This window comes from Caloenas nicobarica, chromosome 24 (genome assembly GCF_036013445.1).
Source record: "Caloenas nicobarica isolate bCalNic1 chromosome 24, bCalNic1.hap1, whole genome shotgun sequence".
Lineage (NCBI taxonomy): Eukaryota > Metazoa > Chordata > Aves > Columbiformes > Columbidae > Caloenas > Caloenas nicobarica.
In genome coordinates, this window is record NC_088268.1 from 1196516 (window position 1) to 1222071 (window position 25556).

At 46.9% G+C, this 25556-nt stretch overlaps 1 protein-coding gene across 2 annotated transcripts; it reads right to left on the reverse strand.

Annotated features, from left to right (window-relative positions):
• Positions 1 to 7325: 7325 nt before the first annotated feature.
• GOSR2 (golgi SNAP receptor complex member 2) lies at positions 7326 to 24605 on the reverse strand. 2 transcript variants are annotated; one of them, XM_065651074.1, is made up of 6 exons: positions 24517 to 24605; positions 21809 to 21873; positions 18280 to 18388; positions 17209 to 17341; positions 14374 to 14514; positions 7326 to 10568 (listed from the first exon to the last, which is right to left on the reverse strand). In XM_065651074.1, exons 1-6 carry the CDS (start codon positions 24543 to 24545, stop codon positions 10407 to 10409), a joined length of 639 nt encoding a protein of 212 aa, XP_065507146.1. In that variant the 5' UTR covers positions 24546 to 24605; the 3' UTR covers positions 7326 to 10406. The 2 variants fall into 2 exon arrangements, with proteins under 2 accessions (XP_065507146.1, XP_065507147.1); XM_065651075.1 differs by lacking the exon at positions 14374 to 14514.
• Between the last annotated feature and the right edge of the window lie 951 nt (positions 24606 to 25556).

Here is a 25556-nt window from a genome sequence, read left to right on the forward strand (position 1 = left end):
CCTGCAGTTCCCCTCTGGGGGCTCTTGCTTGCTGGATCCTTGCTGTGTCAGATCCTCCTCCACACCCTGGAGGTCTGGTCTAGAGTGTCCAGCTCCTCTCTGCTTGACCCTGCTGGAGCAGGGACACCATGAGCAGAGCTTCATAGGATCCCAGGCTGGTTGGGTTGCAGGACCTCTGTAGATCCCCAGCCCAGCCCTGCTCACGCAGGGGCACCAGAGCAGATCACACAGGTCGGGCCAGGCGGGTTTGAATGTCTCAGAAGGAGACTCCACACCCGCTCTGGGCAGCCTGGGCCAGGCTCTGGCACCGCAAAGGAAAGAAGTTTCTCCTGATGTTCAGATGGAGCCTCCTGTGTTTCAGTCTGTGCCCGTTGCCCCTCACCCTGGCGTTGGGCACCACTGAACAGAGTCTGGTCCATCCTCTGACACCCACCCTGAGATATTGATCCCATTGATCAGATCCCTCTCAGCTTCTCTTCTCCAGCTCTCTCAGTCTCTCCTCATCACAAAGATGCTCCAGACCCCTCAGCATCTTTGTGTCCCTCCCTGGACTCTCTCCAGTAATTCCTTGTCCTTCTTACACTGGGGAGCCCAGCACTGGACCCAGTTCTGCAGACGTGGCCTCCCCAGGGCAGAGCAGAGGGGGAGGATTCACCTCTCTTGACAAACTGTCTCCTGCCAGTTCCTGCACTGTCCCTGCTGTTCTCTGCAGGATGCAGCACGTTTCCCTCAGCAGAGCTGCACTCCACTGCCACAGGAGACACGTCCTTTCTCCAGACTCCCCTCCCACCAGTTCCAGAGCACTGAGGAGGAGACAAGCCCCTTTCCTCCCCCTCACATAACCAAAGCCTGCATGCAGATTCCTTTATTTTTCACTGTGCTGGGGGAAGAAGGGGGAGCTCTACCCCCAGCTGTGCATCTTTTCAGGGTCAAGATCTGGATGGCTGGCTTTGGTTCTTTCAGACACCCCTTCTGGTTTGCACTGCTGAGGTCTCTGGGCCCTTTGTTGCTGACCCACAAGTCGTGCAGTCCTCTGGTCACAGCCAGTGGCGCCCCATTCTCCTCGTTACCCCCAACCTTTCCCCATGATCTAGAGACGAACACAGGTGGATGTGATCCCACAGATATGCACTCGTGGCTGCAGTCTGTCCATGTATAGAATCATAGAATCATTTTGGCTGGAAGACACTGTTAACATCATTGAGTCTGACCATAACCTAACTCTAGCACTACCCCATGTCCCTGAAAACCTCATCTCCACATCTGTCCAACCCCTTCTGGGATGGTGACTCCAGCACTGCCCTGGGCAGCCTGTTCCAATGCCCCACAGCCCTTTGGGGAAGAAATTGTTCCCCAGATCCAACCTCAACCTCCCCTGGCGCAACTTGAGGCCGTTTCCTCTGCTCCTGGCGCTTGTTCCTGGGGAGCAGAGCCCGACCCCCCCTGGCTCCAAGCTCCTTTCAGGCAGCTCAGAGATCAGAAGGTCTCCCCTCAGCTCCTGTTCTCCAGCTGAACCCCCAGCTCCCTCAGCCGCTCCCATCACACTTGTGCTCCAGCCCCTCACCAGCTCCGTTCCCTTCTCTCAACTCGCTCCAGCACCTCAAGGCCTTTCTTGGCGTGAGGGGCCCAGAACTGCCCCCAGGATTCGCGGTTTGGCCTCCCCAGAGCCCAGCACAGGACGGTCACTGCCCTGGGCCTGCCAGCCAGGATGCTGTTAGTCTTTTTGGCCACCTGGGCCCACGCTGGCTCATGTTCAGCCGCTGTCACCAACACCCCCAGGTCCCTCTGTGCCGGGCACTTTCCAGCCGTTCCTCCCCGAGCCTGCAGCGTTCACGGGGTTGTTGTGACCCGGGTGCAGGAGCCGGCACTTGCCCTTGTTGAGACTCAGACAACTGGCCTCAGCCCATTGATAAATAAAGGGTCCTGAACTGTCTTGGCTCCTACCTAGTGCACAATGGAAGAGGGTGAGAGAAAAAGAGGGAACAAGGAAGACTTTCCATCATGGGGGTGTTTATGAGCAAACATGAAGTGCTGGAGGTGGGAGAGAACGAAGGGGACAGATCTACCTGGTGGGGTAAGGAAGCACCAGCTGCAAAAACGCCCCATCACACTTGTTCTGGAGGGTGAACAGGCTCTGAGCGTTGTTTTGCCTCTGGAGTTCGGTGTCCAGCTCCTTTGTTCTGTGGTCAGGAAGGCTGGAGGAGAAGAGCTGGGTGGTGGTGAGGACCCAGCTGCCTGGGGGCTCTCTCCAGACTACATCCATTGTGTTTTGGGTATACCCCTTGCTTTGCAGCAGTAGTTCAGCCTGAGGTATAGTGATTAGTTGTATGTGGGGGTTCCTTTAACTCCTCAGGGTACCACCTCCTGCTTCTGAACTTCAGGTTCCAGCAGGCACGACCACCTGAGGTTACTGGAGGCGGCACAAAGTCTCCTTTTTCTGGGAGATCAGGCTCTGGCCCCAGCTCTCAACGCTACAAGCAAACCACATTTAAGAAGCCAGTTCCCCTTTATTGGCTGTTAGTCCAGGTTATAACTCAAGCCCGCTTTCAGCTCGGAGATGATTTACAAGCGCTCGCTCAGCAACAGGCTGGAAATCAAAGCAGTGGCTGCCTGGGCTGCCCACAGCTGCAGAGCCGAGCGTGTCTCTTTGGAAGCGTTGGCCAAACGATGCAGACGAGGCGTCTCCGTGTGCAGCTCTGACATGTGCAATCCAGAGCAGGTAGATGCAACCAGCCCATTCACCTCATGTTCGGGAAGGACCTTCCTAGTCAGAGCTCCCAGCCCTGCTGTTGTCTGGGTGTCTCGTGGCAGCTGCTCCTGTTCCCTGGGGTGCCCAGGTCACCGTGGGAAGGACCGTGGCCATTGGTCCCATCCTTGCTGCTGTGACGTCCCTGTCCTGAGAACGCTGCCGCGAGCCGCTGGGTATCGCCTGCTCTGTGATGTCCGTGCCTCTGCTCCAGCTGGTGCCCGTGCTTGGGTTCCGGAGGCAGACGGGCGCTTCCATGCCCATCCCAGAGCCCCGTCACCAAACCAGGGGGGACCCCAGGCCCTGCAGACAAACGGGGTCTCTGAGATTTTGCCTGGGGCTCCTCCCACCGCCCCGGCCACCCTTGGGGGGATGCACCACACCAGCACCTGAGTTACTCTGGAGACACCGTGATAGCCAAGGGCAGCAGCTCCACTTTACTGGGTCCAGCACAACTGGTGTGTCTGACACTGTATAATACCTGCCATATATTCTGTGTGCCTGATACCATATAGAATCATAGCATGTCCTGAGCTGGAAGGGACCCACAGGATCATGGAGTCCAACTCCTGTCCCTGCACAGGACACCCCACAGGTCACACCGTGGGTCTGAGGACGTTGTCCAGTCTCTTCTTGAACACTGTCAGGTTGGGCCTGTGACACCTCCCTGGGGAGCCCGTTCCAGTGTCCAGCACCTCTGGGTGAAGAACCTTTTCCTCATGTCCAACTGGCCCTCCCCTGGCACATGTTCCTGCCGTTCCCTGGGTTCTGTCACTGTCACAGAGAGAAGAGCTCAGCCCTGCCCCTCCTGCTCCCCTGCTGAAGCTGCAGCCCCATGAGCTCTGCCCTCAGTCTCCTCTGCTCCAGCTGAACAAACCCAGGGACTCCGGCCGCTCCTCATCCGGCTTCCCCTCCAAACCCTTCACCAGCTTCAGAGCCTCTTCCGGGCACTCCCCAGTAGCTTTATCTCCTTTTCCTCCTGCGTCCCCAGCCCTGCACACAGTGAACGCTCCAGGTGAGGCTGCACCAGCACAGAGTAAGTCCAGCCATGTTGTCATTTCTGCCGCCCATTTCCAGAACACTGACATGACGTAACTGTTCTCTCATCCCCTGTCACTGTTTTATTCCCCTCTCCCCCATCTCTTCTGCTTTTGGCTTTTCACCTCCCTACATCAAGGTACAAAGACAACAGAGGGTGGTGGAACAGGAGCCCAGTGATCGCTGCCAGGAGCCCACCCAGGGCTGCAGGAGCTGGTGTTGGAGCTGGGCCGGGCGGTGGGGGCTGTGCAGGGAGAGCTCAGCACCCCCGGGCCGGACGAACAGCGCGAGGCAGCAGCACCCTCTGCAGAGCAGCTGCCAAAACCGTGATGCTCACACAGCGCTATAGTGAAAACACAGCGCTGTCACCACCGACTTGTGTTACAGCTCACAAAGAGACTTTTTTGGTTTTTTTTTTCTCCTACAGTTGCGACATTCAATATTATTATAGTCATAGGCAGTGTTGCCACTGCTTCTGTTTTACGCTAAAGGAGGCGTTGATTTTTAACACATCTCTCTTGTAATTGTGCATTATATGGTTAACATTTGGCAACAGTATACATAGATATGCATACATATTAAGCTTTGGTTATTAGACAAGTACACACACCCTCTAGTACTTATCTGTACTGTCTTCCCTCTAAATTAATTTTTCCCCACCAAATCATAATCTTATTATCCATTATCTCCCCCTCCAATCTGTATATACATTGGCCACATTTCACTCTGTTTTTAACTGCTAAAATACTGACTGCACTTAGTCAAAACTTCTACCTTTCTCTTTTACACCCTCCCAGATTTCCTCGACAAACGCAATCGCACTGTAAAGCACACTGAGGAATCAACAATGCTGTTTCTAGGTGTCAAGGTTTGATTGCAGGGCATCAATAAACCGTGGCAGATGTTTTGTTAACCCCCTCCCTCCCACCCCCGGTAAGGAAAGGCAATAGGAGGGCAAAGAGAGGCAAAAAAAGAGAGGACTTGCAAGTTGGAAAGAATTTTAAATGGTTTACTAATGCTACTAACAAAATAGAGAAAATAATACAAAATACATACAACCCATCTTGAATTCCGTGGCAAAGCTCAGAACTGCTCCAGTAACGGCAGGGCAGGCACCTGGAAGTCCTGGGTTGGACTCCGCAGCAAACCGGAGCTGGATTCAAGGATGCGGGGTCTGTCACCAGGCCTCAGATCACGGGGACGGCAGGCAGGGTCCTCCCCAGATGTCGGCCATAGTCGAAGAGAGGTCGAGACCCTCGTGATCTCCCATTTTATATGAAGTATCACGTGGATGGGATGGAATACTTAGCTGGTCGGTTTTAGTCACCTGTTCAGTTTGTTCCTTCTTGCCCCCATCACTTACGGGACGTGCATCCTTATCAGCGACCTTGCACTCCATGGCTATGTCTACCAAAACATGTATTCAACTTCAGAAAAGTGCAGTTACTACGAAGAACTTAGCTGAAAGAAAAATTCACTAAAAGAGAAACTGGTCTTGTTTTTAACAACACCAGGACGCTAGGCCTGAGCTGCTGCTCACTGTGTGAAGTCCTTCAGGGGACCACCCAGGAGGATAAACTGTGAAGACCTGGCTCACCAGGCTGCCAAAAGCTGATCTGATCTATTTATCTAGTTTATACCCACATCACTGGATGAATTTTGAAGTTTTCACATTCTTTGCTTGATATTCTCTGATTTAGTAAGTGTTTTGTAGCTGTGGGGAACTTGAATTACTGCAAAACAAAACATAATTGCAAGATAATCTAACCCCTTGATCTCGCATTTTAAATCCACGATCTCTTTATCAACAGCCACATTTTGCCCTTCAAGTTCTTCCTTAACTAGAACATAGAAGGAGGTTGAGCAGGACACGGGGGTTCCAGCTGCCACCACCTGCCCCACGAGCTGGCCGAGGGCAGGACAGGAAGGTCTGTCCCCTCTCTGGTGACAAAGAGGATGGGGCAGAGCAGGCTGAGGTCCTGGGTGTCATCCCCACAGCGTCTCCCCTGCACCCACCCTCCTGTGCCACCACCCAGCCAGAGACCCACCACCATTTACAGAATCACAGAATCACAGGATCACAGAATGTTAGGGATTGGAAGGGACCTCGAAAGATCATCTAGTCCAATCCCCCTGCCAGAGCAGGAACCCCTAGGTGAGGTTACACAGGAAGGCGTCCAGGCGGGTTTTGAATGTCTGCAGAGAAGGAGAATCCACAACCCCCCTGGGCAGCCTGGGCCAGTGTTCTGTCACCCTCACTGAGAAGAACTTTCTTCTCATATTTAAGTGGAACCTCTTGTGTTCCAGCTTGAACCCATTACCCCTTGTCTTACTGTTGGTTGTCACCGAGAAGACCCTGGCTCCATCCTCGTGACACCCACCCTTTATATATTTATAAACATTGATGAGGTCACCCCTCAGTCTCTTCTTCTCCAAGCTAAAGAGCCCCAGCTCCTCAGCCTTTCCTCACACGGGAGATGCTCCACTCCCTTAATCATCTTCGTGGCCCTGCGCTGGACTCTCTCCAGCAGTTCCCTGTCCTTCTTGAACTGAGGGGCCCACAGCTGGACACAATATTCCAGATGAGGTCTCACCAGGGCAGAGTAGAGGGGAAGGAGAACCTCTCTGACCTACTGACCACCCCCCTTCTAATACACCCCAGGATGCCATTGGCCTTCTTGGCCACAAGGGCCCAGTGCTGGCTCATGGTCATCCTGCTGTCCACCAGGAGCCCCAGGTCCCTTTCCCCTACACTGCTCTCTAATAGGTCATTCCCCAGCCTGTACTGGAACCTGGGGTTGTTCCTGCCCAGATGCAAGACTCTACATTTTCCCTTGTTATATTTCCTTCCAGGGCCACATCACCAGCCACATGCTGGTTTGACTGAAAATGGATTATTTTTCTTCATGCAGTTAGAAACCTTCCTATCTCATAGCTAGCACGGTCATTGTTTGGACTTAGTTTGAGAACAAGAAGATAACAGCCCAGCACAGAGTTAATGTTTGTAATTCCTCTGGTCTGAGAGCCAAGGACACTCTGAGCTCTGCCCACACGTGTGAGGCAGCGAGGACGGACAGAGCTGGACTGACACCCAGACTGAGCAATGAGAGCGTTCCAGCCCAAAGGGGGTGGATGGACAGAGCTGGACTGACACCCAGACTGAGCAATGAGAGCGTTCCAGCCCGTTAGCGTCAGGCTTCAGATTTAAGGAGAGTCAGGACTTTCCGGTCCCTCTCTCGCCTCTTCGCTCTTTTTGTCAGAGCTGGGGGAGTTCTGTTCAGGACGTTCAGTTCGGCCTTTTGCCGTTTTGCAGAGGCCTCTGGGCTTTTCTGCCTTTTTCCTCTTTTCTCTCTCTGAGTGTCATGTTTTCTCTCTTTGAGTTCAGGACCAGGTGCTGCTTCCTGGCACTGGCTGCTCAGGGTGGACAGAGTTCGTGAGGAATTGCCTTGAGTATCTTTTATTTCTATTTTATATATATACACACACACACATATATATATATAGATATATATTTACTAGTAGTGTTATTTGTTATTTTATTAAACTCTGTTTATCTCAATCCAAGTTTCTCCCTCCCAATTCCCTCCCCTGTTTCGGGGGGCTGGGAAGGGGGTGAGCAAGCGGCTGTCGTGGTTGTATTGAAGCTCGGGTTAAACCACGACGCGTGTCACCACCAGTCCCACCAGTGAGCGCATCACTGGGAGCACCCGCTCTGGAGCCGGCGCACACCCTCTCCCCACCTTCCAAACCCCCATCATGGTGGGACGCACGTCCTTGCGACAGACAGACAGACACGGGCAGTTCCACAGCTGCGACCTCTCCCTGCTGGTGCCTTCTCCTGAGTCACGGTAAAAAACTTCATTTTGGTTGAAAAATCTTTATTCACATAATACATCACATGAATCACAGCATGTCCCACCCTTGCCCCTTTATGTATAAAATATTGGTAAAATGTTTGGTTTGCTTTTTTTTTCCCCAGAGGCAAGTTAGTTTCCACAGTGTCGCCCCATGAGAGAGCAGTTCATCCAACAGCTCAAACACTTGCTGTGCCACAGACATTCAGATGCAAAACAGCTCTGTCGAAGGAAATGTGGCCTTTAGTAAGAAAAGGAACTTTACAGAGAGTTGTAGCAGCAACAGGAGTAAAGCCACCGGCGTTTCAGCTCTGTCTCATGTTAGTGGAGATCTTGATCCCACCTGTGCTGCAACCGCAATGACAGAGGTTTGAGGGTTTTACACCAACCGTCTGAGAGCAGATGCTCTTGTAGATCACTTTGGACTTAACATCTGGTACAGATTTGTCTGAAGTTGCACGTCATCAAATCCACTTACCTAAGTGGTTCCTTCGAGCCCCACATCTCACCTTTAGACAGAGTGAAGAGCAAGGACGCTGCTTAAAAAAGGGACATGAGCCTACACGGGAACAAGAAAACTCTAAAAGGGCGAAATAAAAGAACACAAAAACACGTATGAAAATGCCCAGCTAGTCTCAAAAAAAAAAAAAAAAATCCAGTTCCAATTATTTTATGGCTCCTACCACAAGCCAAAGAAGGAAACAAATAGGCCAGAGTCTCACTTTGGTACAAGACAAATCCTGCTACGCCGGGTCACAACTACATAAATTCTAAACACTGTCAAATGCCGTCCTTTAAGCCCCAAAGCATAAAATTGTAAAATCAAGGACCAGTTTATCAGAACAGAAAAAGATTTGCCCAGGATCCCTGACAAGGTACCCAGCTGATCTCATAGAAGCTGCCCTCTCAAGCGCATAGTATCCTAAATCCATCAGATTTCGTATTTTAAGTAAATTTAAGGTAAACTTATATCTAAGATTTAGATTAAAGACACTCTACAAGCTCTAAGGCTTTCCTGGTTTCTTCTGCTGAACCATCCGACAGGATTATTTAGGTGCTGATGGTGTCCTGGCCCCTCGTGTCTGCGGTGCAGGCAGCGCTGACGGCTGATTTCCCCTGCCCTGGGTTCCGGGTGTGAACCCGACCATTCCACTTGCCCATACTAACTGAAATACATTTTTTACAGCTATTTATACTATTTCTCCAAGTTTGCAACGTGCTACATAATAAAAGCAAAGCTTATTGCAGCAAAGACAGAATGCAGAACTCGTAATGTTACTAATTAAAAGACCCATAACCATTCCAGACAGAAAGAAAAACGAAGGAATTGCCAGCATTATGCCACATCATCTAAATGTGACACTTCTGTGCCACTGTCACACATCTGGAAATGCTCTGGACTTGCACACAAATGGGGGTGGGAATGTCTCTGAAGTCTGATGGAAATGGGTGATGCCCAAAATCTCAGGATGGCCGTTCAAACGGTCTGCAGGGAAAGCAGCGGCACATTTAAACACTGAGGCATTTCACAACTGTGAGCGTTCACGTGTGGACAGACACCTACAACCAAAGCCGGCTGTCACCTCTGTGAGATGACACAAATTAGAACGTCTTTCACAGTAATTCTGCAGGTACAAAGGATAATGCAAAGAAACCCTTTCCAAGGATGAGGGACGTTCACCATCCCAAGGCACGTAACTTCAGGAAACTCTTCTGACAACAACTGATTTTAAGTGAAAGGTTCATTGCCCTGATCCCACTGTGATTCTGAACATAAAGAACGGCAGAGAGAGCCCATTCCAGCTCCATGAATGTAAAAGTCACAAATCTGAATTTGAGCAAGGCAAGGACTTGCCTGCTTCATCAATGCAAGAAATACCAGCTACAGAGCACAAAACCCGAACCAGCCACCTCGGAAAATGAATATAACTCACCAAAACGTGACGTGCACTAGCATTAAAAATGGCAGTCTTACAGTTTTCGGAGGCTGGATTTGGTACTAGGCACAGCGAGATGACACAGGCTGCATCAGCCTGAAAGCAGCAGAGCACAGTGTTCAGCTTCCACTGGGAAGCAGCGGGGCATTAAAAGGTACCAAAACACACCTCAGATGAGAAGCATTTCACCATAAAATGGGAAGATTTGTGCTGGTTAATACTGTATGCGCAAATAAAAAAGGTAGCTGAGGTTATAACCGTGCTTTGAGAGTTAAGACCCTTCCCCACAAATCCTTCTCCCTCCAAGCAAAGTGGTGAGTTTGCAGATGGGAACCCTTCCCTTCCTTTCCGTTCTCACCTCTTTTTGCACACTTAGGCAGGAGTGTGCCCACAAACAATGCGGAATTCTCCTCCGTGGCGTTCTTTTGTTGCAAAACACTGTGATCAGGGTCACTTCTTGCTCACTACATCTTCTACTCGGCCTTTGCACCCTCTTATCCCTCTCTACCCAAAAGGACACTCCTACCTTGCAGTACAGTGGGGCCAAATTTTCAATTCTGCTTCCTATTTAACCAGATTTGTAAACTTGCAGACAATCAAGTGAGAGCAGTAAGGCCAGGGTTATTTTTATAGGGCTATTCTCAACTACAGTGTCCCCAGAGCAATTTGTTTCCCTACGTGCTTTCCACAAGACGCGTGTCCGAGTGTGATTTGTAAACTCTGAAGTTCACAGGACGGGCTCATCCAAAGCAGGACTCAGAGGAAAAAACAGTCTGGAGGACAGTCCGTCTTGCTCCAAAGGACGATCTCCTCCGGCAATAGTTCAGGAGCTCATGTCAGATACTGCACGACGAGAAACATAATTACACAAGTCAAAATCATTCCCCCGATCATGAAGTATTTATCCTGAAAGGCTCGCTTCTCAATCAGCCGCATTACTGTATTGGATAAACCCAACATGTTGGCAACATCCAGGATCTTCTTGTGAGTACCCTAGGAAGACAAAGCAAAGAAACAATTAACCTCACGGTCCATCACTCCTTATTCCACAGTCCAAGAATATTTCATCAGGGGTGGCAAGTGATGAATTCTGATTGATGGAACTTGCCATCAGCCAAAACAATTTAGGAGGAGATGCCCATAGGACCCTGGAAATATTAATAGCTAGATGATGAGACTAATTAATTCACACACGAACAGGAATGTGGTTAAAGATACGAAACAATCTGTCTGGCCAGAGATCATAAAGAGTGGCTCACAGAAAGTGCACTCCCTGCAGAGGCATTAAGAGTTTTCTGGCCCTTTTTCAGGCATTCAGTCTAACAAGAGCTTGGAGCTTCCTGATCAGACCTTTCGTGCAGAACTGCTGAAGTCCAGTTCATACCAACAAGAGATTGAAAAGGTTGTCCAGAAACTTGTAAGGCTAATGATAGAGCGCAAAGAAAAGGCATAAAAAAGTGCAATTAATGCAATTTCAAGAAATCCTTCTGGAGAAAAGCACTGAACGTAGACTGCTAGCAGGGGAACTGCAGGCAGGGACACACTTCTATTTGGTTTCACTGCTGACACAGTTGGTATCGTTAATAACATGGATCCCACCACATCAGCAGTGACCACAAAACAGTCACCATCCCTGGAGGGGTTGGACAGACGGAGATGAGCGTCTCAGGGACATGGGGCAGTGCCAGGGGTGGGGAACGGTTGGACTCGATGCGCTTGAGGGGCTTTTCCAACCAAAATGATTCTATGATTCTATGACGCGCACCAAGGTGGGTTCTGCTAGAGAGCAGCCTTGTCACATCATGGTGACGGTAACAGACCTGTGGTCTCTCTCAAACTGAATTCTGGTCCAAGTCCTTACAGAACACCCTGCTTCAGAAAGCTGCAAGACTTCAGTTATTTGTTTTCTGAGCGAGGTCAATAGCACAGATTCCCATCACAATACTCTACTAGCACACTTTAAAAACGCTCCAGTTTCTGTTCTCACAGTCCACCGTATCTTTGGTCTCAAAAGAATAAAAAGGTGAAATTTAGGAGTTGTTTTGAATATCAACCTGACCTAAGATCAGAGAAGCTGAGGACAGAATTTATATCAACTATATTGGACATACATGCAACAAACAGTTTCTCAATCCGTAAAATTTGTGATACCAAATGAGATAAATGTTTTCTTCTGTAGAACACTGTGTAGGTATTCAGGCTCTTGGCTGAAATCAGGTCATGTCTCAGCTGATAAAACATAATCACATTTTTCACCTTCATTTCATACACCTCACGTTAAACCTCTGGATACTAAACTTTCATGTTCTGCACTTTTCCTGTTTCTAGAGAAATCTTTTCGCACTACATCAGAATAAAAGAAAAGCTTGCTTGGAGAAGAGAAAACAAATATTAAGTTTTATAATGAAAGCAAACAATAGGAAAGTGAAGACTCTTCAATTCTTGCAGTCTGTGTAACAGTGGAATTGTACAACTGAACACTTAAAACCTTGTGACAATTTGGGAATACTTGGTTCGTGCCTGTCTCTATTTATATCCAATACCCAAGAAGTTACATAGATTAACATGCTTCCAAATTAACCCATTTATCTTTAGAAGCTCTCTCCATGCTAGCTGCTTCTGTCAGATTTATAAATGGGCAACAAAGTCATTGATAGTGTAAGAAAAGCTGAAGGGAAAAGGAATATGAACAGATGTTTCCTCATCTGTGAGTCAGAAGAAATATCCCCCTGAAAACATAAGCACGTGGCGCTCCCAAAATTAGAGTATCAGCAGCCGTGGGCAGAGACACCAACAGTTCACTATCACAGTTCTGAATCAAAGTATCCCTGACTTGCCCCAAGCTGAGGGCAATCACATCTGCAGGAGGCCCATCACAATCTAACAGGAGTCCAGGCACGTTACTGCGATCTAACCAGCAAAAGCAGCAAGTCAGGAGTTCTGACCACAACAAGAAACAGCATTTTCTCTCCGTGTCTTTGAGGCAGCAGGTCCTGCAAGTGTTCCCTTCTCATATTTGCCAGCCGCGGCGAAGTTCTGACTTGTGATGTCTCAGGAACCCTCCAGATACCAAGTACTTCTGTCATTCACAGAATCACAGGACGGTTGGGGTTGCAGGACCTCTGTAGATCCCCAGCCCAGCCCTGCTCACGCAGGGTCACCAGAGCAGGTCACACAGGTCGGGCCAGGCGGGTTTGAATGTCTCAGAGAAGGAGACTCCACACCCGCTCTGGGCAGCCTGGGCCAGGCTCTGGCACCGCAAAGGAAAGAAGTTTCTCATGTTCACATGGAGCCTCCTGTGTTTCAGTCTGTGCCCGTTGCCCCTTACCCTGGCGTTGGGCACCACTGAACAGAGTCTGGTCCATCCTCTGACACCCCCCCTGAGATATTGATCCCATCGATCAGATCCCTCTCAGCTTCTCTTCTCCAGCTCAACAGCCCCAGCTCTCTCAGTGTCTCCTCATCACAAAGATGCTCCAGACCCCTCAGCATCTTTGTGTCCCTCCCTGGACTCTCTCCAGTAATTCCTTGTCCTTCGGCAGAGATCACCCTGAATCAGTGACTTATCGTGTAGAACCACCAACCTCCCACTCTCTGTGTGAAGCACATGTACCCTCGTGCACTTTAATGACTGGATGCCCCAAACCAACATGACCAGCTACCAAAGCCCCCCAGTGCTACACACAGCTCACAAGTGTCCTCTGCCACTGTGCCCTGCGGTGGCCCTGTCCCCTGCCTGGGGACACGAGGGAGCCTGGACCTCTGTGACCCAGACAGGACGTGCCTGGCTTGTGCATTGCAACATTAGGATTAAAATAAGCACCTGTCAACTCTGTCCTGTGAACACCCAGCTCCGGTAACTCCTAAGAAATGGGCATCACAGGTACTAGAAGTTGCTCCAGGAAAATGTCTCTGCGCATTAGCGGTGAGACCCACACATGCGTACAACTTGGTTGTGTGCAGCTGGCTGACCGCAATCCATGGAGCCTAAGGTGCGATTCATCTGACCAAATGTAGGGATTTATGTTCTCAATTAAAACGTCTAAATCCTCTGGTAGGTACATCTCAAACTAAACCAATATCATAAAACAGACTACAATCATTATCCTCATCAGAAGATAAATACAACACAGACAGGAATTTCCCCACATTTTTCAGAGATCCAACTTTCCCCCAACACCTATTTCTTATTAAAAAAGCTTTTTTATCTCTGAGCTATTTGCTTAAAATTTAACACTACTTTGAATGGTCTTTAAAATAAAAGGCACATATTTAAGAGACATGAAGAAATACAGCTGTCATTAACAGTATTTGGGGAAAGATAATATTGTTGAGGTGCACTAGACCTCAGGGAGTACTATCTTTATTACTAATCTTAAACACAAGTACTTTATGCCAGCTTTGGGGTTGCTCTGAGTGATGTTCAGCTGAATCAACATCTATTTGCAAGCTAACCATTATTTCCCATTCTGCATTTGAACAAAAAAACCCCCAAACGAACAAACAAAAACCCCATGACAGAACAAAACGTAACATTAAGCACTCCGGATTTTAAGTGCTGTGCAGGTGAAGACCTCTTGGCTGTCCAGCCACAAAAAGAGCTTAAAGATGTTCCTAATAAGATGATAAAATAATTTCAAAAAATATTTCAGGTTTAGTTAAAATGGAGTTTGGGCCTTTCCCGGTATTCTCAGCTCAAAGCAGTGTACTGGAACAAACTCATGTATTTATTTTACTTATCCTGGTCATCATAAACAGAAAAACGTGGGGTCTTTTTGGTAAAATGTGATGCCCCCACCTTTAACGTGACTCTCTGGTCCCTCAGGCCCTGCAGGATGTTGGTCCCACTGCCAATAAGATCATCCATGCCACGATGGGCATTCTGGAGGGATTCATTAAACTGTAACGTTTCGTCGATCGGGATGGTGGTGTCAGAGTCCTGTGGGGGAAACGCAGGGTCTCAGTTACCTTGCCTGCTCGCTCACATAGATCCAGAAAAAAGAACATGCAGAAACAAATCTGGCAAAAACTCGACAGGGCTTGGAAGGATGTTTTAAACATTTTTTTTTCATAAGGATAGTAAATACAACAGTGATATTTGAGGGAAAAAGTAATTTAGAGAAGCCTACAGGAAGCAAGCCAAAAGGCAAAGTTCAACTGCAATTAGAACTCAAGGCATAAAAGGTCAGATTAAAAGTGGAGATTTTTTTATAATCTCAGTTTATAATATATGTAGGAGAGGGTGTTACGAGAGAGAACATTAAGAGAAGGTGTTTAACAAGGAGTCATTTGATCATTGCAAGTGAAAGACTCTTGAAAGATTTAATACCACATTTCTAAGCGACAAAAGGCCTGCAAAACACAACGTCTGGATGATGACATGCTATGAATTTACAACATGGTGCACATTTCTGATGGTGAGGGCAAGCAGACATGAGCCTAGTTCCCTGGAGGTCTGACTCACTCATCACTCAAGGCCTTACTTAAAAATAAAATAAATTAACTGTTTTCCAGAGAAGATGCATTAGCTCAACTAGAAACTATGAATCTTGAAATGGAAATAACTGGATAAAATTCTGGCACCTGGAATGCACAAGAAGTCAGAGGATGCGATCACTTTTGTCTTTCAAAGGCCTCCGGTTTAATCTTCCCTGGACACCATTCCATGGAGGGAGTCAAGATAACAGCTCATCGCTCCCACACGGTTTTACAAACAGGATTCACGATACTGGTAAGAGTGGAAACGCTGGCCTACCTGAGTCCACGTACTCAGAATAAGAACTACCAAAATAGGGAATTCACATTTAGGTGGTTTATACCCTACAGCTGACTGTCAGCTCTGGGTTACACGCATGTCACAACACCAAATTATAAAATAATATTAATACGGGAATGACATTCACAGTCCAGTGTCAGATGCTGGACTGCCTGGGTGAGTTCTCTGCGTTCTGTAAAAGGATGAAGAATAAAGGGCAGAGCTGTCAGCAGCTGCAGGGTCAAAGCTGATGAAGAAGCTGTGACAGCACAACAATCTCTGATCAAACGGTAACGAAGCCCCAAGCTTCAAACAAGTGACTTGTTTTACACAAGTCTGCAGAGCAGAAGCACTTGGATTTGCTTCTGAATGGCTATTATTTCAGATATTTATTAAACTTCAAATCATCAGGGATTCCATTTCCTATATGAAGCATTTGCAAGGGTTTTTAAGAGACCACAAAGCAGCAAGAAAAGTAGCAAAGCAGATTTTTGATCCTCCTCATCATCCATTTCATTTGCTGTTAGTGGTTTTCTCCAGAACGGTACAAGAGAAGGTGTTAAAGACCATATTTATCTTCAAATTAAGCATGATGTTCAGAACACTGCTACAGCTTTCGAAAGCTGTTATGTATGTTACAGTGATTTATTCAGGATGCTGACATGCTCAGCTGAGTTTTCTATTTAATAGAATAGGTTAGTATGTAAATTGAAACTGTGTAAACTTCTAACCAAAACAGACTGGCCAAACCCTGACAAATAAATCATCATTTTCCAATTAAAGGATATTGTACTTTAAAAGTCACATTTTTACAACAATGAGTTAAAAGAAAGAAAAAATAACCAGGCTTTTTTTTTTTTCATCTTCAGGCACCTTTCAGCAACTAAAGGAGAAAAAAAATAACTCGCCACCTATTTTGTATTTGCAAGCCTGCTACTGCTCTTCAAAACTGTTCCACTTACACGTGTTTTATTTCTGGACAACAAGATTTCCTACAGGAAATTTTTTCCATATTTGCAGAGGAACACCACAGTGTTTTGAAAACAAACCAAGCTTCAAATATCGGTGTTCCTTTCAAGCCTTGTTTGTAATTTTGAAATAGCCAACAAAATGTCATCTTTATGTCAGCTTTGTGAAGTACATCAAAATTGCCCAATCTCAAGAAAATACGACCGCTCATATTCGCCCTTCCTTGCCCTAACAGTGAATGACAACAAGAACCGGAATGGTAGGTTACACGCTTTGAACAAAACAAACAAACAAACAAACAAAAATAGCTTTTGAGTTACAGAAAAGTGAAATCTGAAAGCAAACCTACATTATTCAGAGCAAAATTCCTCCAGGAATTTGCACTGCGGGGAATTCCCAATGCAGGAACTAAAAATTAACAAGAACAAGTGGGAACACATTCCCGTCATTAAAAACTTTTGAATGGTTTACAGGTTAAAAGGAAGGTTTTTTCCCCAGCAGTGTGATTTATACTTGGATAAATGAAAGCTTGCTGACATCTACTGACGGCAGAGTGTATAAAAGCCAGATATTTTATAAATCTCAGGATTTGACAAAGACATTTGACACAAATCCAAGTAAAATGTACACTGGTACCTACCTCATTTTGAAATGGCTATGTAAGTCAGGCAGAATGGCACTGGATAAAACAGAGCAGCAGTTTCTGGCGTTTTTACTGCTGCCTCTAATAGACAAACTTTTCCTCATGAGGAAGTTGCACTTTTTCAACGTGTATTGTTATACTTTCCTCTCTTTGTTCCGTTTACATCTCACAGCAGCAATTTAATCAAGTCAAACCTACGTCCTGCCTGAAACTTCTCTGAAAGGCTACGGCGTCTAGAACAGAGATCTACAATAAAGAGTATTTACATTAGTAGTGAATGTACGCGCAAGCAGCTCCTCCCGCTGCCGCTCCTGCTGCTCCCGGACATAGCGGCGATGCTGGAAGTTCCTCAGGGCTGTCTGCAGGTGCTGCACATCATACTTCAGCTGGTCAACTCGGCTACAAAGGATCAAAGACAGGAAGACATTCCCAGGGATAAAAATACCATTCGTTTCTGGTGGTTTTATATAAACAATGGAGCATTATAAATTAACAGATAAAAATAATAAAGAATGTTGGGTTCTATTTATCTAGAAGATAAAGGACATTTAATGTTAGGCCTGTATTCCAGACTTAGATGTTCCATGACTCATTTTTCTACTGAAGAGGTGAATATTTAAGTGGGGGCTACAGAATATGGAGCAGAATTCCTGAGCCTGGACATCCTATCCCATGTCCCTTCAGGAGTTTTATATACACATTCCTCATTTAACACAGATAAGGGAAAATATTCAAAGAGTTTTATTTTATTACCCCCATTCACACAAAAGATTAAGCTTTGGAGTTTCATTAGTTAGCACTATGTTCGTAAGTCTGAGTTTTCATTAAGAGAGGTATAAAAGTCACCAGCCAATACAGCAGATATCACCATTCGGCCACATCGACATTAGTAGTAGAGTCACAGAATAAATTAGGACATAAGATCCTGAGGTCTCTGGCCCGATCTCCTGCTCAAACCAGCGCTCACTTTACAAACCTCCTTATTTCAGTCACCAACAGCCAGGAAAACAGTCCAGAGAAAATGACACCAATTGAGATAATTTTACTCCTTACCTTCACAAAAGCCACTAAATCAAATGCCATATAAAGTAGACATTTTTTAAGCATCCAAGTGCTATGTTCTGCTCATCTCAGAACAGAGCCATGAATCCAGCTCCATCACCAGCCTGTGGTGAAACGTAAGAAAGTGATTTTGCCTCCCTGCCTCAATTTTGCTACAGAGTTAAGTTACGTGAAGCATTAAAGATTTAACTTAAAACAAAAGGCAAAGGGCTTCAATAACTTTAATGAAAATAATTACACAGACTACACTATCATAACAAAGAAGGTGAACTTACAGTTTAGCATTCTGCCGCTTATTGGGAGGTTCTTTGCTCGACAGGATTTCCAGACGCTCCAAGTTGCTGAATATATTGTCTATTCTTGCCTGAATCTCATTTTCTACTACTGCAAGGAAATAAAAATGTGAATTGAATTAACGACCTGCAATTTGAGTGAAGGTAAAAGTTGAAAAGCATTCAAATCAGTATGTAAAACCTGGCAGATGCAAATCCTTACAGGATGGAAAACAAACAGATAACTGAGAATCATACATACCATGAAAAAGCTACTTATTTCACTCAATAATCTGAGACTCCTGCCTTCTCCTCCTCTGAGAAGTGAGCCAGGAAAGCCCCTGCTCTTTCAAGATATCTGAGCCCGTTTCCCTCTCAGCTCCATGTATTATGATTTAAAGCTCCCACTTCCCCCCTGCATCCCCTTCTTGTTGCGTCAGCAGGATTAGCTCACACAAGATGATTCTCACAATGGTGATTTAAATCTCTAAGTTAATACACCTCATCCATTCCAATCACAGGAGACACTGACAGAGCATGGGCAGGATTAAGAGTTGATAGGAATTGGCAGATTGGAGAAACTCCTCAGAAAAACAGGGCCAAAAAAGGGTTGAATATCCCTGGCGGGTGGAAAAACAAGGCTACAAAATAATTGCCTCTAATCACCTACACTGCAATTGTTCCTGATAAAGTGCATAGAAATAGCAGAGGGGCAATAGTACATGACACAGACTCACATAATTGTACTTTAATGAGGTCGGAAACTGATACAACTGGAGAAAAAGAGGCACAGGCTTTTGGTTACTGGAGTCGTTGTGCAGCAAAATTGGTACAAGCCACAACTCCCTTCATAGAATCACAGGATCCCAGGCTGGTTGGGTTGCAGGACCCTCTGTAGATCATCTAGTCCAGAGCAGATCACACAGGGTTGGTCCAGGCAGGTTTGAATGTCTCAGAGAAGGAGACTCCACACCCGCTCTGGGCAGCCTGGGCCAGGCTCTGGCACCGCAAAGGAAAGAAGTTTCTCCTCATGTTCCAATGGAGCCTCCTGTGTTTCAGTCTGTGCCCGTTGCCCCTCACCCTGGTGTTGGGCACCACTGAACAGAGCCTGCTCCATCCTCTGACACCCACCCTGAGATATTGATCCCATTGATCAGATCCCTCTCAGCTTCTCTTCTCCAGCTCAACAGCCCCAGCTCTCTCAGTCTCTCCTCATCACAAAGATGCTCCAGACCCCTCAGCATCTTTGTGTCCCTCCCTGGACTCTCTCCAGTAATTCCTTGTCCTTCTTAAACTGGGAAGCCCAGAACTTCCTTATGTGCCAACCATGTTTTCTGACCATGTCACAATCCAGCACGTCACAACTAACAGAATTACACAGAAAAGGAGCGCTATTAATTATCTGAAATGCCTTGTGTAAGGAAGGTGAGCTGTAAGCTGACGCTCCGCACCCTCAGAGCATGTCCACGGGCCGATTATTCGAGGACAGAAGCACCATCACGTCCATGCAGTCATGAGGACAGTCCTGACATCTCAAAATGCCACGGTCAGACCCAGCATAAATCATCACTAAATCCTATAGACTCTCTTTGTCCGTATTTTGCATTTAGACTAAATAAGTATATAGAAAAATATTAACCAACTAACCACTCCACAGTGTCTCAGGACTTTCCAGAAAATCGCATTCTGCAGAACCAGGAAAAGCAAACAGCACATACAACCCTTTTCTTTGCCCTTTGATCTCACACAGAGTAACCAACTCACACACACAAATCAAATTGTTCTAATTCATCTCTCCAGCATTTAGAACAGCTAAACTAACAGGAAAGCAACGGGGAGAGCAGATAGACAATTACAACAGATCTTGCCAGTCCGAACAACAGCAACAATATCTTGGTCATCTTATACTTTTCTGAGCAAGAAGGGATTTGCACAAGTTGGAAAAAGAAAGCTGCAACAGAAACTGTGATTTCCTGGCTCTTATTCCTGCTCTTCAGGCAAATGATAATCCTTTTTCCCATAAGTTCGGAAATACTAATACCTATAACATGTATCTGTATCTTTATATAATATATACATAAGAACAGTATGTTCATTTATTGACTATGGAAGATGGTACATAATCCTATCCCGTGAAATGGTCTCAAGTAGCAGAGGCAAGATGGCAAATTACATTAATTTTCAAAGGGCTCTGAAATCACAGCCAGTGAACAGCAGCCCAGACAGCCTGGTATTGTACTAGTAGTACAAGCACCACAAAAAACAGAAACAAGTCGTTATTTTTTTATAGGAAAAGTTATCATAGCCAAAGTCATGCTTCAGAAATGTGTTTGGCGTAAGAGAAGTCAGTTGACATGTGCATAAACTTATTCCATCAGTGCTGTCTGCTGTCACTGCAGCAGTTTCTCCCAAGGCCCATTAGCAATTACTCACACAGGAATTAAGTGTTCAAACACAGGTCCAAAATACACCTGCCAATGTCACAGTATTTTATTACGGTCATTTTATGAGCATGGGGTCACAGTCCAAATTTACTGAAGCAATGTCAGACGCAGCTGTTCCACATATTTCTCATAAGCAGATGGAATCACAGGTTCTGACCCCGATGCAAGCAGGAACTATCCAAATCATCCTACTTCAATTCCTGCACAAGAAATTGCAGCATTTTCCCCAGACAGTGGACTATGCATCTTTGGGAGAATACTGCCAATTAGTGGTTCCAGCAGGGGGATTGGACTAGATGATCTTTCGAGGTCCCTTCCAATCCCTAACATTCCGTGATCCTGTGTGCTTAAGGAGCAGCAAAATAATAGGACAGATAATAGAATCACGCTTCTCAGCTTTTCGAGTTTGTAGTAAACTAGCCTGGTGACGTCTTCAATTTGCAGTTCTGTCTGCATCCACGTGTTTGTTTTACCTCCATGAGTTCATCAAAGTGAGGTTTTTTAACCTGTTTACGTTGAACGTATCTGGCATTCCCGTATCAAGTCATTGTAGAAGCACTCACAGTTAGCACTGTCAGTTAAAGAATGGCAATATGAAGATGATTTGAAGTAAACTCTTGTTCTGTCTTCTCCACTCTGTCCTTCACACAAAACATCACCTTAGTGAAGTCAAATAGTAAAATAATTTAATGTGTTCCAAAGCGCTGATGTGTCTCACCAGCTATCACAATGACTGAAGGGCCAAATCTGTTCCAATAATGATTACAAATACAATGATGAAGTATACAAGGTTAAAGATGCAAGTTAAATCCATCAGTACTAGAGTGGGACTTTTCTCTTTAATTAATTCTCAAGTTGCGCCAGGGGAGGTTGAGGTTGGATCTGGGGAACAATTTCTTCCCCAAAGGGCTGTGGGGCATTGGAACAGGCTGCCCAGGGCAGTGCTGGAGTCACCATCCCTGGAGGGGTTGGACAGACGGAGATGAGGTTCTCAGGGACATGGGGCAGTGCCAGGGCTGGGGGAACGGTTGGACTCGATGTGCTTGAGGGGCTTTTCCAACTAAAATGAAATGAAATTAATTACTTACAGTGCACTGACTCTTTGTCTGAAGTCTCCAGGCGCCCCATGTAAGATTGGACCTCATGGACTTGCCTATTGAAAGTAAAGAGTAAATTAACAGAAGTCAATCATTTTTCAATACCTCAGTTTTCATCTTCTTTTACTTAAAACTAATTTTTAGAACAGAATAGAAATCAGATACATGGTATTCAGTGCAGACAGCCCACCACTGAACACAAAAATACAGTCCAATTCTTCAGTATGTGCTTTCACTTAATATGCATTTACAAAACAACATTCTGTTTAAAACAAAAGATCCAGGTGAAAGCTTTATTTATTTATTTAGTATTTTATTTATCTTTTATTTCAAAGATTTCCAATCCAGTTCTAGCTCCCTTTTCATATCTATGACATGAACCAGGGCTCAAAGCCAATAACATCTGCCTGCTCCAAGAGAACCACAGCGACAAGACGGCAGATTCACAGCAGGAACTCACAAATTGCGAGCAGAGGGAAGATGTGACTGGGAGAAGAGTCGGTACGAGTGAGACCTTAATGATAGATCTGCAGGGAAATCTACCTATGTATGCCACTAAAGTCAGGAGCGCTGAGGAGACACCACACCTTTACGTCACTGCGTAAACGGGTAGTAACGCATCTTTCACACTAAACACAGGTTTTCTCCCTCCCTTCTCAAAACCAGACGCACTGGCGAAGGGTCGGAGAAGGACAAGAAACGTTATGAAAAGTACAGAGCAGCTTTTATACAAGAAATGGTTGTTCAGCCTGGACTGGAGATGATAGCAGGCGTCCTAGAGCACAAATGGCACAGAGGAAGGTGGATAAGGAATGACTTTCACTGTCTCTTACAACATATCAATTACAGAGGCATCAAATGAAATTAAAAGATCGCTTAAAACTGAAGAGAAGGAACTCCCGATGCTGGACAAACAGTGGCAAAAGGAAAAAAAAACCTAACACTGACAGTTGTTAAATTCCTCTGTTTCAAGAAGCCCCCAAGCCTCAAATTTCTGGGAAGTTGGGACAATATATAACAAAGGTATCGCATGTTTGCCCATTTCTTACTGTCTTCCTAGAGATCTGTGGTTACACGATGCTGAATGTATCCTGGGACAGGTGGAGCTTTGGCCATACTTGGGGTAAACAATCTCACAGCAGCTGGGCTTCAGGCTTCAAGAAATACACTTAAAAATTACAAAAATATGATCTTTTTTGAAAAACAAAAAAAATACATCATAATTTTGCTCACATTAGTGACTCTTTGTCTGGTGTGTGTACTGTTTGATAACTACGGCACAAATGTTTATGAAGCCAGAGCTCTGAAGACAACTTACCTTTCAGAATGATAAAATATTTATTTTTAGTTATTATATGAGATTTTTTTAATAACTATCAGAGCTACGTTCCAAATCACGACACTGTGCTGCTAAAGAGATAACTGAGCGTGTCACAAGCGCCATATTACTTGGATTTAACTAGACAACAAATTCAATATCCAGTATCTTGCAATCCATACTGGTTCTATAGTTCTGTTTTCGATATGTTCCTGGAGGACACGCCAGGCAGCTTGAGACTTGTGTTGCTCTTAAAGTGACTGTTTAGAAACCCAGGTGTAGGAACCAAACCAGATCGTGTGCAACTGGATCAGAAAAACTACTTCACGCTCACCCAAACTCCTCACCTGCCAGAAAAGGCAGGAAGGCTGGGAAAAGGTGGGAAGAGAGTTTAAAAATTACGAGTATCCCCAGACTGACAACAAACTACAATAAGAACACAACTCAGTGACTACGATCCCCAAAGAAATTGTGGATGCCCCATCCCTGGAGGCATCCCAGGCCAGGCTGGACGGGGCTCTGAGCAACCTGAGCTGGTGCAGGTGTCCCCTGCTCATGGCAGGGGTGGCACTGGGTGATATTTCAAGGTCCCTTCCACCCAAACTGTTCTGTGATCACAAAATAACGCAACATGGAAACAGGAACAAGATGAGATGATTCTCTTGCCATAAGTCACTGTTCTGGGGATGCATTTCTAGACCAAGAGCTGATTCCCAGCTCTTCCCTACAGGGTCACTCTGTGTCATTATTCAATGAAAGTCTCTTAGTTACCTCACAACCGTCAACAGAGCTCAGCAAGAACACCCATTACCACAGAAATCTGGAATATTTGGATTAACCACCGCCTTTGGCCTCTTTCCCACAAGTTACTCCATATCATTCCAGACTTTTTGCCTAATTTTGCAGTTTTCACACCACTTCTACCTCACCAGCATTATCTGTGAACAGTGATTCTTACTGTCAAGGGCTCACACGTTTCCCAAGGTGGTTTAAACAGTGTCTGCTGTCACAAAACCCCTACACGCCATAAAAACCCAACTAAATTAGTCTGCACGACAGGTATGTAAAGCAGAATCCCTTGTTTTCAGTGAACACTTGTGAAAATCCCGCGGCTGTGGTGGATTTGGGCTGACGTGGCTGGACCCGGGCGGACACACGGACACCCGGAGGGCTCCTCCCGCGGCTGAAACACTCACAGCAACGCCTCGGGGTGGAAAACGAGAACTTTTATGAGGAGAACAAAGCTTTTAAAGGGCGCTGGGCCGCGGGCGGGGTGTCCGCCCTCCAGCTCTTCCCCGCGGTCCCTCAGGGAAACCGCTACACCCGGCCCCGGGCTTCCCGCGGGGGTCAAGCCCCCCCCAGCCCCCGTCCCCTCACGCACTTGTTGGTCTGGTGGTACAGCCCGTCCATGGCGGCGGCGCGGCCCGACCGGCCCCGCTCCGCCGCACACGTCGCCTCCGCTTCACTTCCGGCCCCGCCGACTTCCGCTTCCGCTTCCGACGGCCGCGGGCTCCGCCCACCCCGCTTCTGGCGCCCGCGCCGACCGCAGCGCCAGGCGGCGCCGCCAGGGGGCGCTGCCGGACCGCGGTCCCGCCGCCGCCGGGCGGGATGGGGGTGAGCGGTGAGGAGCGAGTCCGTCTGGTAGGAAAACCCCTCAAAATTATCAAGTCCAACCGTTCCCCCAGCCCTGGCACTGCCCCATGTCCTGAGAACCTCATGTCCGTCTGTCCAACCCCTCCAGGGATGGTGACTCCAGCACTGCCCTGGGCAGCCTGTTCCAATGCCCCACAGCCCTTTGGGGAAGAAATTGTTCCCAAGATCCAACCTCAACCTCCCCTGGCGCAACTTGAGGCCGTTTCCTCTGGTCCTGGCGCTTGTTCCTGGGGAGCAGAGCCCGACCCCCCTGGCTCCAAGCTCCTTTCAGGCAGGTCAGAGATCAGAAGGTCTCCCCTCAGCTCCTGTTCTCCAGCTGAACCCCCAGCTCCCTCAGCCGCTCCCATCACCCTTGTGCTCCAGCCCCTCACCAGCTCCGTTCCCTTCTCTCAACTCGCTCCAGCACCTCAAGGCCTTTCGTGTTGTGAGGGGCCCAGAACTGCGCCCAGGATTCGAGGTCTCCATGGGGAGGTCTCTGTGCCCCCTTTCTCAGCCTGACACCAGCCGGGTTCCCTCGGTGTCCAGGTGAAATGGGCAGTTGTCCTCTGCTTGTTTTTCCCATGCCTTTTGCCTCCACATCCCCTCATCGTCTGGCTCAAGGCTGCCAGGAGAAAGGGATCAGGCCAGCATGGGTGTCTGAAGTGCACCTGAACTGCTCTGTGACTCTGACAGAGAAGCTCTGGATGCCCCATCCCTGAACGTGTTCACAGTCAGGTTGGACAGGGCTTTGATGTCCCTGCCCAGGGCAGAGGGGTTGGACTGGATGAT